Raw genomic sequence first — 15,154 nt, 5'->3', positions numbered from 1 at the left:
CAAAAGCTGTGATTCCCAAGCACCTGCGTCCTAGGCTCTTATTATGTTAAATCAATGTAACTCTCTAAATATGCAAAAATTCCCCTGCTCCTTCCTTTAACTGTAGCCCAAAAACCCTCACCAGGGAGACAGATCTGAGCTCACCTCCAGTCTCATGGCTGGTGGACCTCACAATTATAGCCTTTTCTTTTCTCAAAAGATGACGTCACAGTATTGGCTCCTATGCATGTGGGACAGTAGCTCTTGCTCAGTAACAATATTGTACATTTCCTTTCTACCAATATCACTTGTTAAATTACTATCATCTTTTATAGACAGGGAAAAGTGGTCATACCTTAGAATCTTTCTGATAAATATATCGCTGCACTGCATCCAGCCTGGATAACCTTCTTCAGAATGGCATATGCTGGAGCCTGTTAAAGACAATAAGCAAACAAAAGAAGCACTCTCTATGTTCACTTTTTAAAAATATATATATATTTTTTTTATTGATTTCAGAGAGGAACTGCCTCCTGTACGCCCCACATTGGGGATTGAGTCCGCAACCCAGGCATGTGCCCTGACCTCCTGGTTTACAGGTCGATGCTCAACCACTGAGCCACGCCGGTTGGGCTATGTTCCCTTTTACTTGTGAAATCTGCCTGGCAGGACTGAGACTTCTCTGGAAAGAAATAAGATCTAAGAGATAATCCATTTTAATTTGGGGGGGGGGGTGAACTATTCAAAAGATTAGAATGCCTCTGCTACTGCCAAAGCACTGAGTCATCTGGTTTCTCACTGGAAAGGGAAAAGAAGCTGCCAGGGAAAATGATAAGGAGGAAGCAAGAAGATTCCCAATTGGAAGCTTGCTCTTTGTCAAAGCAGTGTATTCGTTTTCTTCCCTTGGCAGTCACTTTGAAATCTATTTTTTGGGGAACAGAAACCTTCCCACCCTACAGCCTTCAAAATAAGGTAACCAAAGCACCACAAGCAACGGTAAAGGTAGGTCCTCACCAGTTCTGCATCATGTTCCAGGCCTATGTCATGGTGCTCAAGCTCTTCATCCCTAAATTTCTTTATCACCTGGTTAAATAAAAAGAAACAGAAGCAAGTCAGCATTCCAACTCTCCGGGTGAGACTAAAAACTCATATTATTATCTAAGAAGATAGGGGTAGGTAAACTTTTTCTATAAAGAGACAGAAGCGCCGAAACCGGTTTGGCTCAGTGGATAGAGCGTCGGCCTGCGGACTGAGGGGTCCCAGGTTCGATTCCGGTCAAGGGCATGTACCTGGGTTGCGGGCACATCCCCGATGGGGGATGTGCAGGAGGCAGCTGATCGATGTTTCTCTCTCATCGATGTTTCTAACTCTCTCTATCTCTCTCCCTTCCTCTCTGTGAAAAATCAATAAAATATATTAAAAAAAAAATTAAAAAAAAAAAAAAAAAAGAGACAGAAGCAATACTTGAAGCTTTGTATGGTCCCTATCATATCTACTCAACTCTGCCATTGTAGAGGGGACAGCGGCCATGGACATGTGAACAAATGGGTGTAGCTGTGTTCCAACAAAACTTTATTTAGGGAAACAGGTGGTCAGTCACAGGCCATAGTTCACCAACCCGATTTAGGCTTTAAAAAAAGCCATGCCTGCCCTAGCCGGTTTGGTTCAGTGGATAGAGCATTGGCCTGTGGACTGAAGGATCCCAGGTTCGATTCCGGTCAAGGGCACATGCCTGGGTTGCAGGCTCAATCCCCGGTAGGGGGCATGCAGGAAGCAGCCAATAAATGGTTCTCTCTCATCACTGATGTTTCTATCTCTCTCTCCCTTTCCCTTCCTCTCTAAAATCCATAAAAATATTTTTAAAAAATAAATTTAAAAACCAGACCTGTATCTGTTCCCTTACCTGCCGTGGAAAATTATCTGAGAGTATCTTTCATTTTATTTATTTTTTAAAGATTTAAAAAATTGATTGTTATTTGTTTTTTAAAATCTGAGGGTATCTTTTAATTCATTTATTTTATCTGAAGGGTTCGTGCTAACAGCATTTGCTCAAGACCTACCAATAATCCAGAAATGGGGAGAATACAGGTCCGGGCTCAAAAGACATGGGGTTCTGACGTCTGCCCAAGCATGTGACCAGGGCACACGGCTTCAGCTCTCAGTACCTTAGTTTGCTTGCCTTTAAAATGAGGTGCTGACCTAGATTTCTAAGGTCCCACCATTTTCTAACATTCTATTATTTTTTTCTTCTTACCAAACTGCATATCTGCCCCTTTCCCCCTTTATCAGCCCCTTTCAGAGTGTAGTCAAGTACCTGAAGAAGCTCCTCATATTTTTCAGGATCCTCCTCCATCAATGTCCTGATCTGGTTGTTGTAGTGATGTGCTATGGACTCTTCCACGGCCACAGTGCAGGCCATCGCTCCTTCCCTCCCAAGCAGGGCAGTTCCTGCGCCTGGAATTGTCAGATCCAGAGCAGTCAAGGATGGGACTGACTCCACTGTTAAAGGAGAGCACTACAGACTCTGGGGCTGGATAACCAATCCCTTGTTGTGAGGGCTGTCCCATGCACCATAGTATGTTTAGCACCATCCCTGGCCTCTACCCACAAGCATTCCCAGATATGACACCAAAAATGTCTTTAGATACTGCAAGTGTCCTCAAGAGCAATTTGACCCCATTGAAAACCACTGTTTTAGGGGGTACCAGATTAAACCTTGACTAATGCAATAAGAAGGCTATTCTCTTCCAGTGATCTCCCTAACCTGATTATGGCAAGGAGAAAGTCGTCATTTGGGGTGTGTCTTAGATTCTCCTATACCATTTACTTTTCTCCCTTGTTAAAAGTGAGCAGCTTTGCCAGGAAACATTATCTGGCTACAACTGAATTAGTCTAGCTTTGTTTCCCCCCTCCTGTTGTATCTATTTTTACTGTACCTTTTATTTACAGAACTACTGATTTTGAGAGTCTATCTGAAATAAATTTAAGCAAAAAAAAAAAAAAGAAAAGTTAGCCAATTTAACTTTAGAAAAATATTAAGTAAAAAAAAAAAAAGGCCGTAGAAGGACACAGCAAGAATTGTGAAGTGGCACTTAAAGGATATGTTCATCTCAGACCTTTCAGCTCCCATAAGCTCTTCTGGACAGACACGCACCTAACGCAAACCCCACCACGTTCCAAAAGGGCATCAGAATCGTCGGCCGGACCCTGAATGCAACCATCAGTTCATTGAACTTTTTCAAGTGGTCCTTTTCTTGATCCCACATTTTCTGTAAGAAACATAACAATAAAAACATGTAGGCATTCCATATAGGCCACCGCTGTATCCCAAGGAAGCTACGTGCCCTATCCATGAACCATGATTCTGGCAGAAGCCCTTAGACCCACAACGTACCTAAAGCAGTGGTTCTCAACCTTCTGGTCCTTTAAATACAGTTCCTCATGTTGTGACCCAACCATAAAATTATTTTCATTGCTACTTCATAACTGTAATGTTGCTACTGTTATGAATCGTAATGTAAATATCTGATATGCAGGATGGTCTTAGGCGACCCCTGTGATAGGGTCGTTGACCGCCAAAGGGATCACGACCCACAGGTTGAGAACCGCTGGCCTAAAGGCTGAGGAGCCATACTCATAAGAAATGAGATGTTTAGCTCATTTAAAATTAGGAGGGCAGAATATTAGGTATCGTATAATTTCCTTCCAGATTGCTAGTATATAAGTAACATGTATATCAGAGAAGAAAGGGTGGATGATAATAGCAGCTAACACACAGCACTTCCTGCCAGGCACTCTATCAAATAGCTTAATGTAGGCAACTCATTTAAGCTGCACAACTGCTTTGTGAAGGACAAACCATTATTATCCCCATTATACAGATGAGGAAAGTGAGGCACAGAGAGGTTAACTTGCTTGATGACTCAGAAAAGGCAATTTAACTTATGCTGAGTGTCTGTTACATGCCAGGCATGGTATCAGCTGCTCTATACCAGCCATTTATTCCTCACCAAAACCCAATGAGGTAGGTGTTATCAGCCCATTCTGCAGATATGGAAGTGAAGACCTAGAGTTTATGTGACTTCCCCAAGGTCACAAGGTAGCAGGTGGGAGAGAGTTGAAATGTGAAGGTGGGTCTGTGTGAGTACAAAGCCAAGGTCTCTCCTTTTCATCTCTGCTGGGCTCCAATGGGGGCCGGAGTGCAACCTCTCAGCAACTGGAACTTTTACCTAAAGGTGTTTCTCAACCCTTTTTTCTTTTCTTTTTTTAAAAAATGCCTGCAAACCGGGCATGTGCCCTTGACCGGAATCAAACCCAAGACCCCTTCAGTCTGCAGGCTGATGCTCTATCCACTGAGCCAAGCCAGCTAGGACTCGACCCCTTTTTCATTATCACCCACCCCCACTATAAAAATTTACTACTTCAGATATACCATATTATCTGTTTATGTACTAAACTAGAGGCCCAGTGCACGGATTCATCCAGGGCATGTCCGGCCCGTCCCAATCAGCCGGATCCCAGCAGCAAGCTAACCTACCAGTCGGAGCGTCTGCCCCCTGGTGATCAGTGTGCGTCACAGCGACTGGTCAAACAGTTGAACGGTCAGACACTTAGCATATTAGGCTTTTATTATATAGGATGTCCATCTGTGCTCTATACATAGAAAGAATAATATCCTTTTCACTCTTCTCTCCCCAATATCCAATTTTTACTCATTTGGGGACAAAGAGTACGTCCCCTAAGAATACATGACCTAATATGATTCATTATTTTGAAGGCCTTTGGGTCCCCACCCCTGTAAGCCCTGTTCAGTAGACCAGGCTGAGAGATATAAAGCAGCGCCCACCTGAATGACCGGCCCGACACTTGTGCGACCCAGGACAGCCATCTGCCCTGCATAGATGCGGTTTGCTCCATATTCACCTGCATGATCCACACGGATAATTCGATCCACAGCTGCCCGATTGATATTGTCTAAAGTCATTCTTGAGCTGCAAAATCTGACACTGATTCTTCTTCCATAAGCTGCAATGCAAGTGTTTATTCTTCATTACTCTCAAGTAAAATTGAGATGTTTCCTTTTACAGACAGAAGAAAGGGGCATCTTAGAACAAAGGTAACAAGTGAGTTCCCCTAGGCTGACATGCCCCTAAGTGTACTGTCTATCCTGCAGTATTGGTTTTTAAAAGAAGCGAATGTTACCTACACTTAAAAGACTTCAGCTAAATATCTGGATTTCTGGTTTAAGTGTATGAAGATAGGGAAATGCTGAGTCTGCCTTCTCTTAAGGCAGCTGATGGGGCAGCTGGCTCTAGATAGGCATGGTTCTCTAGTTCACTCACCGCTCCGGGCCCACTTCGTGCCCAACCCTGACTACCCAGAACCTTGTAGGGAGCTTACAAAACCATGAATGCTCCTCCCCAACTGACTTCTGGAAGGGGACACTGACATTTTGAAAAAGCTCTGTACACAAATCTTCTCTGCAGCCAAGGTTGAGAACCATAGATTTAAATTCTCTTAAAATACCCATATCCATGAGCATCTGATTTTGAGAAATAAGCCTTAGAACTTAGGTTTCATCTCATTATGGTACAACTGAATTATTCTTGCCTTCAAAATGTAAATTCTTTAGGACAGATTATATATTGTCTTTAAAAATTTGCTAATAGTGACACCTGGATTTGTATTCTAAACCTCATATGGCAGCATCCCAAAAGTTTTTTTCCCTGAGAAGAGTTTTGTAATGTGTTTAGGTATGTAAGCTGTTTTCAGTCCATTTTGCAGATATGGAAATGGAGACCCAGAGAAAATATTTAGAGTGAACTTTAACCTGTATTGGTATCACCTTGAGATGTGTTCCAAGCCTTATGTATGACAACCATGTCTTCCTGTCTTTAATAGATATTTTTCATTTAGTCTAACTTCAACACCCAGAAAATGTGTGGAAATTTCCATTTGGGGTACATCTATAGTTTTTTCATTAAAAAGCTGGAGTGCTTTGGACATAAGGTGATGGGGTAGGCCTGGTGGGATTTAGGGCCAATTATTCTGCATTTGAACTTTTTGGCCAGGTGGGGTTTAAGGTGCCTCACTGAACACAACAGTGTGGGTGGGCATGGAGGTGTGAAGCATGGTGACCCAGCTTTGGTCTACTCCACTGCACAACCTGCTCCACCTCACTGAGCATATTTGACTCGAGAAACTAGACTCCAGTTCCTGCACTCCAAATTCTGCCAAGTATAATGCACTACTCAGTTCTGTGCCTTCTGACAATGGGTCAATGTTAACTGTGGCCATATTTTTATGTGGACATTTGATAAAGTCAAGGTAGCCTCTTGCAAGTTTCTGCCTCCTAGTCCAAAGACTGGTGCTTTCATCAATCTGACCTTCTTATAAAGTCTAGCGGCCTGATGCACGAAATCCATGCAAGGGACTTGGCCCTCACAGCCCCGGCTGCCTCACGTCCCCATGGCCCCGCCCACTGGTCCTTCTAGAAGGTCATTCTGCCGCTCGGTCTAACTAGCATATTAGCTCTTTATTATATAGGACTAGAGGCCCGGTGCACAAAAATTTGTGCACTCGGGGGGGAGGGGGGTCCCTCAGCCCGGCCTGTGCCCTCTGGCAGTCTGGGACCCCTCGGGAGATAACGACCTGCTGGCTTAGGCCCGCTCCCGGGTGGCAGAGGGCAGGCCCAATCCCTAGGTGCAGCCCCTGGTCAGGCTCAGAGCAGGGCCGATTGGGGAGTTGGGGCGCCGCCCCCTGTCATGCACAGAGCAGGGCGATCGGGAGGTTGTGATGCCACCCTCAGTCACACTCAGGGTAGGGCCGATTGGGGGGTTGGGGCACCAAGCCCTGTCACACTCAAGGCAGGGTTGATGGGGAGGTTGCGGCGCCACCCCATCACGCACAGAGCAGGGCCAATCAGGGGGTTGGGGCACTGCCCCCTGTCACTCACAGAGCAGGGCCCATCAGGGGGGTTGGGGCTCTGTACCCTGTCACACACAGAGCAGGGCCGATCAGGGGGTTGGGGCGCCTTCCCCTGTCACGAACAGAGCAGGGTGGATAGGGAGGTTGTGGCCCTGCCCCCTGTCACACACAGAGCTGCAGGGCGATCAGGGGGTTTGGGCGCTGCCCCCTGTCACACTGATCCCGGTGCCCGGAGGCCTCGCAGCTCCGCTGATCCCGGTGCTGGGAGGCATATTACCCTTTTACTATATAGGGTAGAGGCCTGGTGCACGGGTGAGTGCCGGCTGGTTTGCCCTGAAGGGTGTCCTGGATCAGGGTGGGGGTCCCCACTGTGGTGCCTGGCCAGCCTGGGTGAGGGGATGATGGCTGTTTGCAGCTGGTCACACACCCTTCAGGGTGGGGGTCCCCACTGGGGTGCCTGGCCAGTCTGGGTGAGGGGCTGAGGGCTGTTTTCAGGCTGGGGGTGACTGAAGCTCCCAACCACTCCTTTTTTTTTCTTTTTTTTATTCTGGGCCAGCTTTAGCTTTGAGGCTTGGCTCCAGCTCTTAGGCCTCCGCTGCTGAACATAGGTTTCTGGCCTTTGCTTATATAGTTGCGATCTGGCTGGCTGAAGCCCTGCGGACTAAAGCAGGTTTCTGGGGTTTTGTTTATCTTCTATATTTGTTACATAGTTGCTTAGAGTTGCAGCTCAGAGGCCGGCAAGGCAGGCGGGGAACGTTGCAGTCCTCCGTCACTGAAGCAAGCAAGCCTCATGTTCAGTTTAAGCTGCCTGGCTGCCTGCCACCATCTTGGCTGGCACTTAATTTGCATTATCACCCTGATTAGCCAATGGGAAGGGTAGCGGTCGTATGCCAATTACCATGTTTCTCTTTTATTAGATAGGATTATATAGGATGGGGCAAAAATCTGACCCAGGAATTGACACTGAAAATGATGAGCTGGCTCTACTTCTCAAATTAATCTTGTTTGCTTGTTCTTTCTTTTGTTACTCCCACCCCAAAACATGTCAATGGGAAAGAACTTTACAGACATCCCAGTACTCATTTAAATAAAAACACACACAAAAAAATACACTTTTTTAAAAGTACATAGAATGAATTCCAACGAACAGGTGACTTTTTGTGGGTAGGATTATATTTAGATTAAAAACATACTAGATTGTTCCCTAGGCCTGTACCACCTTTCCAGATTCAGACACCTAGTAAATGATCTGGGGTGAGAGGTAACATGGAAAATTGAGTATCATAACATTACCCATTTCTATCTTTTCACAATCTCTGCAAGGTGTCTTTACTAAGCATGAAGGGACCTTAGAAAAGGCACAGAGCGAGGGCCAGGAAATGTGTTTTGTCTCAAAACACTAACTTTGGACAAATCAGAATTGCCATTTCTTACATACAAATTGGTAATAATCAGGTTATTACCCTTTTAAGGGAAACATACAACAAAACCTTTCTTACTGAGTTACCACGAAGATAAAATGAGATACAGGAAGGAAGGTAACTTTATAAATGAAAGAAGATTCTTATTCTGTTATGCCCATTGGCTCAACAAAGAAGCATTACAATCCATGTTCAACAATCCTATGAGTTTTGCCTGTATTGTCACACACTTTAAAAAAAATAAATTAAACTTGAGAGCCAGTGGTAGAAGCTCTCAAATGCATCGTTTTTATATTTGTGTTTTCCAAAGTGTGAAACATATACCAATAATGTTACCCAGAAGACTTTAAGTGGTATATGGGAAGATTTTACATGGCTTATGATCGTACATTAAATAATGCCCATGTGGTAAGAGTTATTCTCTTTTAAATTCTCTTCCAATCCTTTTGATTTAATCAAGGACACTGGTCTGTTTATAGCTGACAAATCCTAACACTTGGTAATCTCCCTTTTTAAAAAAATTTTTAAATCCTCACCCGGGGATATTTTTTCATTGATTTTTACAGGGAGTAGAAGAGGGAAAGACAGAGAAATATCGAAGTGAGAGAAACACATCGATTGGTTGCAGAGGTACCTGCCCTTGACCAGAATCGAACCCGGGACCCTTCGGTCTGCAGGCCGACGCTCTACCCACTGAGCCAAACCGGCCAGGGCTAATCTCCTTTTTTTTTTTTTTTTTTTTAACCAGGAAAAGAGATGGTCTTGGGCTCAGGCCTTGGTAGGCCACAGTATCTAACACAGTTTAATAACTTTTTGGTTTCAGTGTATTGATTACTTGATTTGGGGCAGGCAATTCGGGTCTTCTGTTTACCATAAGGACTTAGTTTCCCTGAAACGATTTAATTTAAAAACGGAATACGGTTATAAAATACATTGAATAATCAAAAGTACATGATTTTGCTATGAGGCAAAATCCCGAAGATGGCACACGAACGACTTCACTTGCAGGAAGTGACCTCCCCATTTTCCGAGGCAGCTCAGGTGAACCGAGAAAAGGAGAAGCCAGGACCCAAACCCAAGCCTCCCTGCTCCCGACTCGATGCTCCTTCGACTACCCGGGTGCTTCTCAAACTTCCTACTGAAGTACACGGCTCCTCCCCAGAGCGCGTTAAAGTACCACCGGCAGGCAGAGCGGCCCAGCAGGTCCGGGACGGACCCGAGCCCAGCGCGTCTAACAAGCTCGGGGTGGAGAGGGGGGAAGCGGGCGCCGGTCACGTGACTGCACTCCGCCTGACCAGCCCCGAGGACACCCCGGGGGCACTGAACCTTCAAAGCTCACACGTGTCCTCCGCCGGGGGCTCCGACACCCGCAGTGACGTGACGGCACAGGTGTGCCCTTCCCCAACGCGCCAACCCTTAGAGGCCGCCCCGGAGAGTCCCTGCGGAAAGCCATGCTCGCATCCCGCGGCGCCCTAGCCGTCAGGGCGCCCTAGCCTTCAAGTCTCGAAGCCCCGTGTTTCAAGTCTCGCAGCCGCTCTCCGTCGCAGGCCTGTGACGTCATTGTAAACGTCTCCCCCGTGACCTCGCCGGTCCAAACCCCAGGCGAAAATCCCCGGGCTTCCCGCCCAGCGCCGCGCCGCGGCCGCGCTCCCACTTTACCTGAGAGGGGTCGCGAGGCACCGGAGCACAGCCGCCACCGGCAGCCAGACGCCACCCACCGGGCACAGCTCATTGTCGGCAACAACAAAGCAACGACTCCCTTGAGCGAAGCGGGCCCAACGTGCCCTTAGCGCGGATTGATGACGCACGACAGACGTAGGGAAGACGCTGCCCCTAGCTGCATCGGTGGTAACGCCCCAAGGCCCCTGCTTCCATTCGATTGGTTGGAAATCGCAAATGAAAACATTCTATTGGATGCAGTTGCTATCAATCACTTAGGGGGTGGCGAAGGAACCTTGGGTTGCCATGGAGGTGAGAATGCTAAATTGCTCGTCCGAAGATCTGACAGGGTAAAGATTTTTAAAATCACATATTTCTTTTTAATTTTTAAATTACAGTTGAGTACAATATTATATTAATTTCAGGTGTACAACCCCGTGATTAGATATTTATTTAACTTCCGCCCTTGACCGGAATCGAACCTGGGACCTTTCAGTCCGCAGGCCAATGCTCTATCCACTGAGCCAAACCGGTTAGGGCTGAAAATAATGTATGTGAGGGTTTGAGTATGTAAAGTATGTATGTGAGGGTAAAAAATCAAAGATGTATATCTGGGAGGATATATAACAAAACATTTATATTGATAACTTCACAGGGTTAGTATTGTGAGAAAGGGGCTATCAATTTCTACTTTACACCTTTATATTATATATATATATATATATAAAATCTTTTATCCAAGTAACTATAAAACATGTAAGGAACACTGCTCTTGTAAAATAATTGAAGTTGCTAGTTGTTTTCAAATCACTTTAATACACTGCAGTCATTAAAAATTGTGATGAACTAATATAGTTTTTTAAACCCAAATACTTCTTGAAAGTGACAGTGATATAACATTCTCATCTAGAGCTCCTAAGAGTGTAAATCTGGCTCTCAAAAGCATTAAAAGGTTCTGAGTTTTGTTGTAATCCCACTTGTAGGTCTCTATCTCTAAGAAGGAAAAATGTTGACAAAGATTTATATGGATGACTCAGTTATTATCAGGAAAATTTGGAAACAAAATGTTAAGTAGCAAGAGAATGTTTTTAAAAATTATCCGTATGATGTTGCTATTATGTAGCCCACTGAAATGTTTATAAAGAACTTTTGATAAAAGAAGAAAACTTACATTAAGTGAAAAAGAAATAACATTTTTTTTTCTTCTCATCCTCCTTCCCTCCCTTTGTACTTTCTATCTTAAAAGGAATTTTGTCAAGTTTAACAGTGGCTATCCATAAATATTGCTTATACATGATTTTTCCTCCCCCCCCCCCACCTGCAGCTTTCAATGTTCTCTGCATTTTCTATAATAAATATTTTTATAATGAGGAACAAAATTTCAAAAAGAAAAGGCATACTTATCCCTAATTCAATCCTCAAAAATAAAAGTGATTGTATTTTATTTTTCTATTTAAAATAAGTGTTAGGACAAGAAAAAGGCCTCTTTTTTCTTGCTGTAGCCTTCCACAATTTATGAAAAGTACCTGGTAAGTAAACCCCAAGGTTGTTAGCTGCTCTGATTCAAAGAGCCCCTCTGTCCAAATGGCTGGACAAGATAAGCTACTCTCATGGCAACATTCTACATCCCCATATTCCCTACTGTTTTTACAACTCAGAGATAATTCTCACCAAGGAATCTCTAGTTCCAGGGTGGGGAACCTTTTTTCTGCCAAGGGCCATTTAGATATTAATAGCATCATTAGAGGGCCATACAAAATTATCAACTAAAAAATTAGCCTATTGTTTGGTCAAACATTTAATTAATTCACCCCTAATGCCTTGGCAGGGCCAGACCAAATGATTTCTCGGGCCTTATATGGCCCCAAGGGCCAGATGTTCCCCACCCCTGCTCTAGTTAGAAAGTTCCCTTTCCCCCTCCCCTTCAAACAAGCCTCTTTGGAACTCTTCATAACTTTTACTCTAAGCATGTTTTATAGGCTTCGGAAAAATACTGATAAAACACCTCCCTAGGACATCTGCCTGGACTTCTCCTGAAAAACAAACAAACTACACTCCCCCCCCCCCCCCACCTTAATGTCTACTCAATTTCAGCCCCCCAAATCCTCCTCCCTTTTTTATCACCTAGCAACTGCAGCCATTACCCTTTAAAGGGGGAAACCATGTTTTGTTTCTTGCCCTTTTATTGATTAGCAATGAATGCACTAGCCCTTTCCCTTTATGAAAAGTAAAATAAACTCCCTCTCACTACATCTATCTCTTCTCTCAGTTATGAATTCTTTCACAGCCAGTGTCACTGGCCAAGCCTAACAATAAGGGAATTTTATCCCAGAAAGATGAAGAAGATACCTATACAAAATCACACAATTAAGCAAATAGCAAAGCCATGCCATGTCCCAAGCACATCCCATGCATTGGAAAGAAAATACGCCAAATGGAACTAATAAAGCCGTACCTTATATAAAGAAGGTACATGCAGAAGTTCAATCTTATCTTGCAGTGCTAACCTAGAAAAATCAATTCCTTCCTTCTCCAACACTTACTTGCATTTAGCTGCAATCAGATATGTAGCTCCAGGGATTTAGTTGGTCAATTTACAAGTTAATTCAAACTAAAAACTTGCCTAATTGGATTCTTCTCTTTCCTGGATGAGAATATTTTGTGATTGTAAGAATGTGCAAAGCATCCTTCCAAAAGAGTCTGTAGCAGAATGAGGCAGAACAAAGAAATAAAGAAATGCTGGGCGGGGGAGGGGGGGGCGCTTTTAAAATTCCAGCTCCTAGTGTTTTTAAGGGGTGTGGGTCGAGGGCTAAAAACAATTTAAGTGTCCAGAAGAGAGCAAATCCTTATGGAAGCAATCACTTGTTAGATAGTACAAGGGTCTCAAGATTAGGATTAAAGTTAGGGTGGTTCTTAATAAATGCTCTTCTTGTTAAATGTTTAAAAATACAGTCCAGTATTTTGCAGATGCAGCTGTAAACAGGATGAGCTTGACAGGAACTCAATGGGTAAATGCAGCCAACTGCAAAGAAGAAATCAATGTGTAATTAACCAAACAGTGTATGTATAAGGAATGGCTAAGGCTCCCCTTGGGGAGACAGAGCTTTGAATGTGAATCTCCTGTGCCCTTTAGTTGCTGCAAGTAAATAAAACAACCACCTCTCATTGTTGTTGTTGTTGTTGTTAATCTTTAATTTTTTTAAAATTGATATTTTGAGATAGAAAGGGAGAGATAGAAATATTGATTTTTTTCAATTATTTATGCATTCATTGGTTGATTCTTATATGCGCTCTGACCAGGGATCAAACCTGAAACCTTGGCATATCAGGAGGATGCTCTAACCAACAGAGCTACTCAGCCAGGGTCACATCTTGTTCTTGACTAGAACACCCCAAGTGGTGCACTCCTTGAGTTCGGTAACACATATATAATGAAATGCCATGTAGCCATTAAAAAAGAATGTGCCACTACTCATATGGAAAGATCTTTAAGATGTTATTGAGAAAAAAGGGAGAAGCTCAGAAATATATCTCTCATACATTCACACAAATATATCTGCCTGAATATGTATTATAATTTTCTGGGAGAATAAAATAAACATCATTAACAGTGATTACCTCTGTGGGGGAAGGGGGTAGGGTGACGGGGGAAGGGCATGTAATAAGAATTGTACCACAGTTGTTTAATGATTTTTTGTTTGTTTGTTTAATGATTATTTACCTTACTATTAGGGGTGCTGAAGGAGGAAAGCACGAGGCTGAAAGTGGTAAAGAATAATAAATTTATTAGGTCATCCAGAAACCAGTTGAATTGAACGCCAAAATAGTGCCAGCACACCCAGGGACAGGGAATCAGAAGTTTTAAAGGGCTCTAGGCAGGCTTTTCTGGCAGGACTCTGGGCAGATCCAGATCCTACAAGAGTCCAGAGGGGAAAGATAACAGTCTTAGCAAGTGGAATGTCGGTTGTGAAATGGTCTAAAGGTCAGTTTTCCAGGGGATGGGTATCAATTCAATTATTTGATGACACCTAGCACTAACTATAGATAAAATGAGGTTTTCTTACAAACCCTGGGAAACTGAAGGACATGTTGCAAAAAGAAAATACATTTTAAAAGCAGATCAAGGCCTGGCTGGCATGGCTCAGTGGTTGAACATCGAACTGTGAACCAGGAGTTCACAGTTTAATTCCTGGTCAGGGCACAGGTTGTAGGTTCAATCCTCAGTGTGGGGAGTGCAGGAGGCAGCCAATCAATGATTCTCTCTTATCACTGATGTTTCTATCTCTCCCTCTTCCTTCCTCTCTGAAATCAATAAAAATATATTTATAAGATAAAATCCTATATAATAAAAGGCTAATATGCAAATCGACCGAACAGCAGAACGACCCGTCGCTATGATGCGTACTGACCACCAGGGGGCAGACGCTCAACGCAGGAGCTGCCCCTCTGGTGGTCGGTGTGCTCCCACAGGAGGAGCACCACTCATCCAGAAGCCAGGCTCACAGCTGGCAAACGCAGTGGTGGTGGCAAGAGCCTCTCCTGCCTCCGCAGCAGTCCGACATCCCCCAAGGGCTCCCAGACTGTGAGAGGATGCAGGCCGGGCTGAGGGACACCCCCCTCCAGTGCACGAATTTTGTGTACCGGGCCTCTAGTAACAAATAAAAGCAGATCAAGGACAGGACACACTTTGACTTGGTTGCTGTGCCTAGACCATGACCCCTTCCTGGGGGTGGGGGGTTGCCTCAGGAATGCTGACCATTCTCCAGTCCCAGGTATGGGCTGAGCTGTTTGTAACATCATAGGAGATTAGTCAGCTTGTTGTTGGACTTCAAGGTCCTGAAAGCTAAACTGCAGACCCTCCCCTCCCCTTTCCCCAGTTACACTGTTAGCTGTAGGTCGCCCTTTCTTCCTCACTGTAATAAGCCAGCTGGCAAAGGGGTGGGGGTGGGGGCAGAGCAGAATTTCCAGGATGCTCTCCTGCTGCTCTCCCCATACTGCGGGCATTATTGGAATAAACGTCCATATATGGCCCTGGCCGGTTTGGCTCAGCGGATAGAGCGTCGGCCTGCGGACCGAAGGGTCCCGGGTTCGATTCCGGTCAAGGGCATGTACCTTGGTTGCGGGCACATCCCCAGTTGGGGGTGTGTAGGAGGCAGCTGATCGATATT

The 15,154-nt window shown here is 44.5% G+C and overlaps 2 protein-coding genes across 4 annotated transcripts in view; both read right to left on the bottom strand.

The window, feature by feature from the left end:
* COQ7 (coenzyme Q7, hydroxylase) overlaps positions 1 to 10,135 on the bottom strand; it is an 80,069-nt gene extending 69,934 nt beyond the window's left edge. For 2 of the 3 annotated variants that reach the window (XM_081089842.1, XM_081089841.1), the window contains exons 1-6: positions 9,987 to 10,135; positions 4,826 to 5,004; positions 3,134 to 3,248; positions 2,294 to 2,433; positions 994 to 1,062; positions 335 to 413 (exon numbers count right to left, since the gene is read on the bottom strand). In XM_081089842.1, coding sequence (XP_080945968.1) covers positions 336 to 413; positions 994 to 1,062; positions 2,294 to 2,433; positions 3,134 to 3,248; positions 4,826 to 5,004; positions 9,987 to 10,059 — 654 coding nt within the window. In that variant the 5' untranslated portion in view covers positions 10,060 to 10,135 and the 3' untranslated portion in view covers position 335. Of the gene's footprint in view, positions 1 to 334; positions 414 to 993; positions 1,063 to 2,293; positions 2,434 to 3,133; positions 3,249 to 4,825; positions 5,058 to 9,986 lie in introns of all 3 variants that reach the window. The other variant, XM_081089843.1, reaches the window with a different exon arrangement.
* Positions 10,136 to 13,751: 3,616 nt separating this feature from the next.
* Positions 13,752 to 15,154, bottom strand: part of TMC7 (transmembrane channel like 7) — a 53,595-nt gene continuing 52,192 nt past the window's right edge. Inside the window, exon 17 of the mRNA XM_081089920.1 lies at positions 13,752 to 13,899. The gene's annotated coding sequence lies outside the window, so the exon portion shown is untranslated. The remainder of the gene's footprint in view (positions 13,900 to 15,154) is intronic.

This window comes from Myotis nattereri, assembly GCF_964212035.1.
Source record: "Myotis nattereri genome assembly, chromosome: 4".
NCBI classification, from domain to species: Eukaryota; Metazoa; Chordata; class Mammalia; order Chiroptera; family Vespertilionidae; genus Myotis; species Myotis nattereri.
The sequence above is the reverse complement of the archived record's forward strand: the minus strand, read 5'-3'. Positions and strand labels throughout refer to the sequence as shown.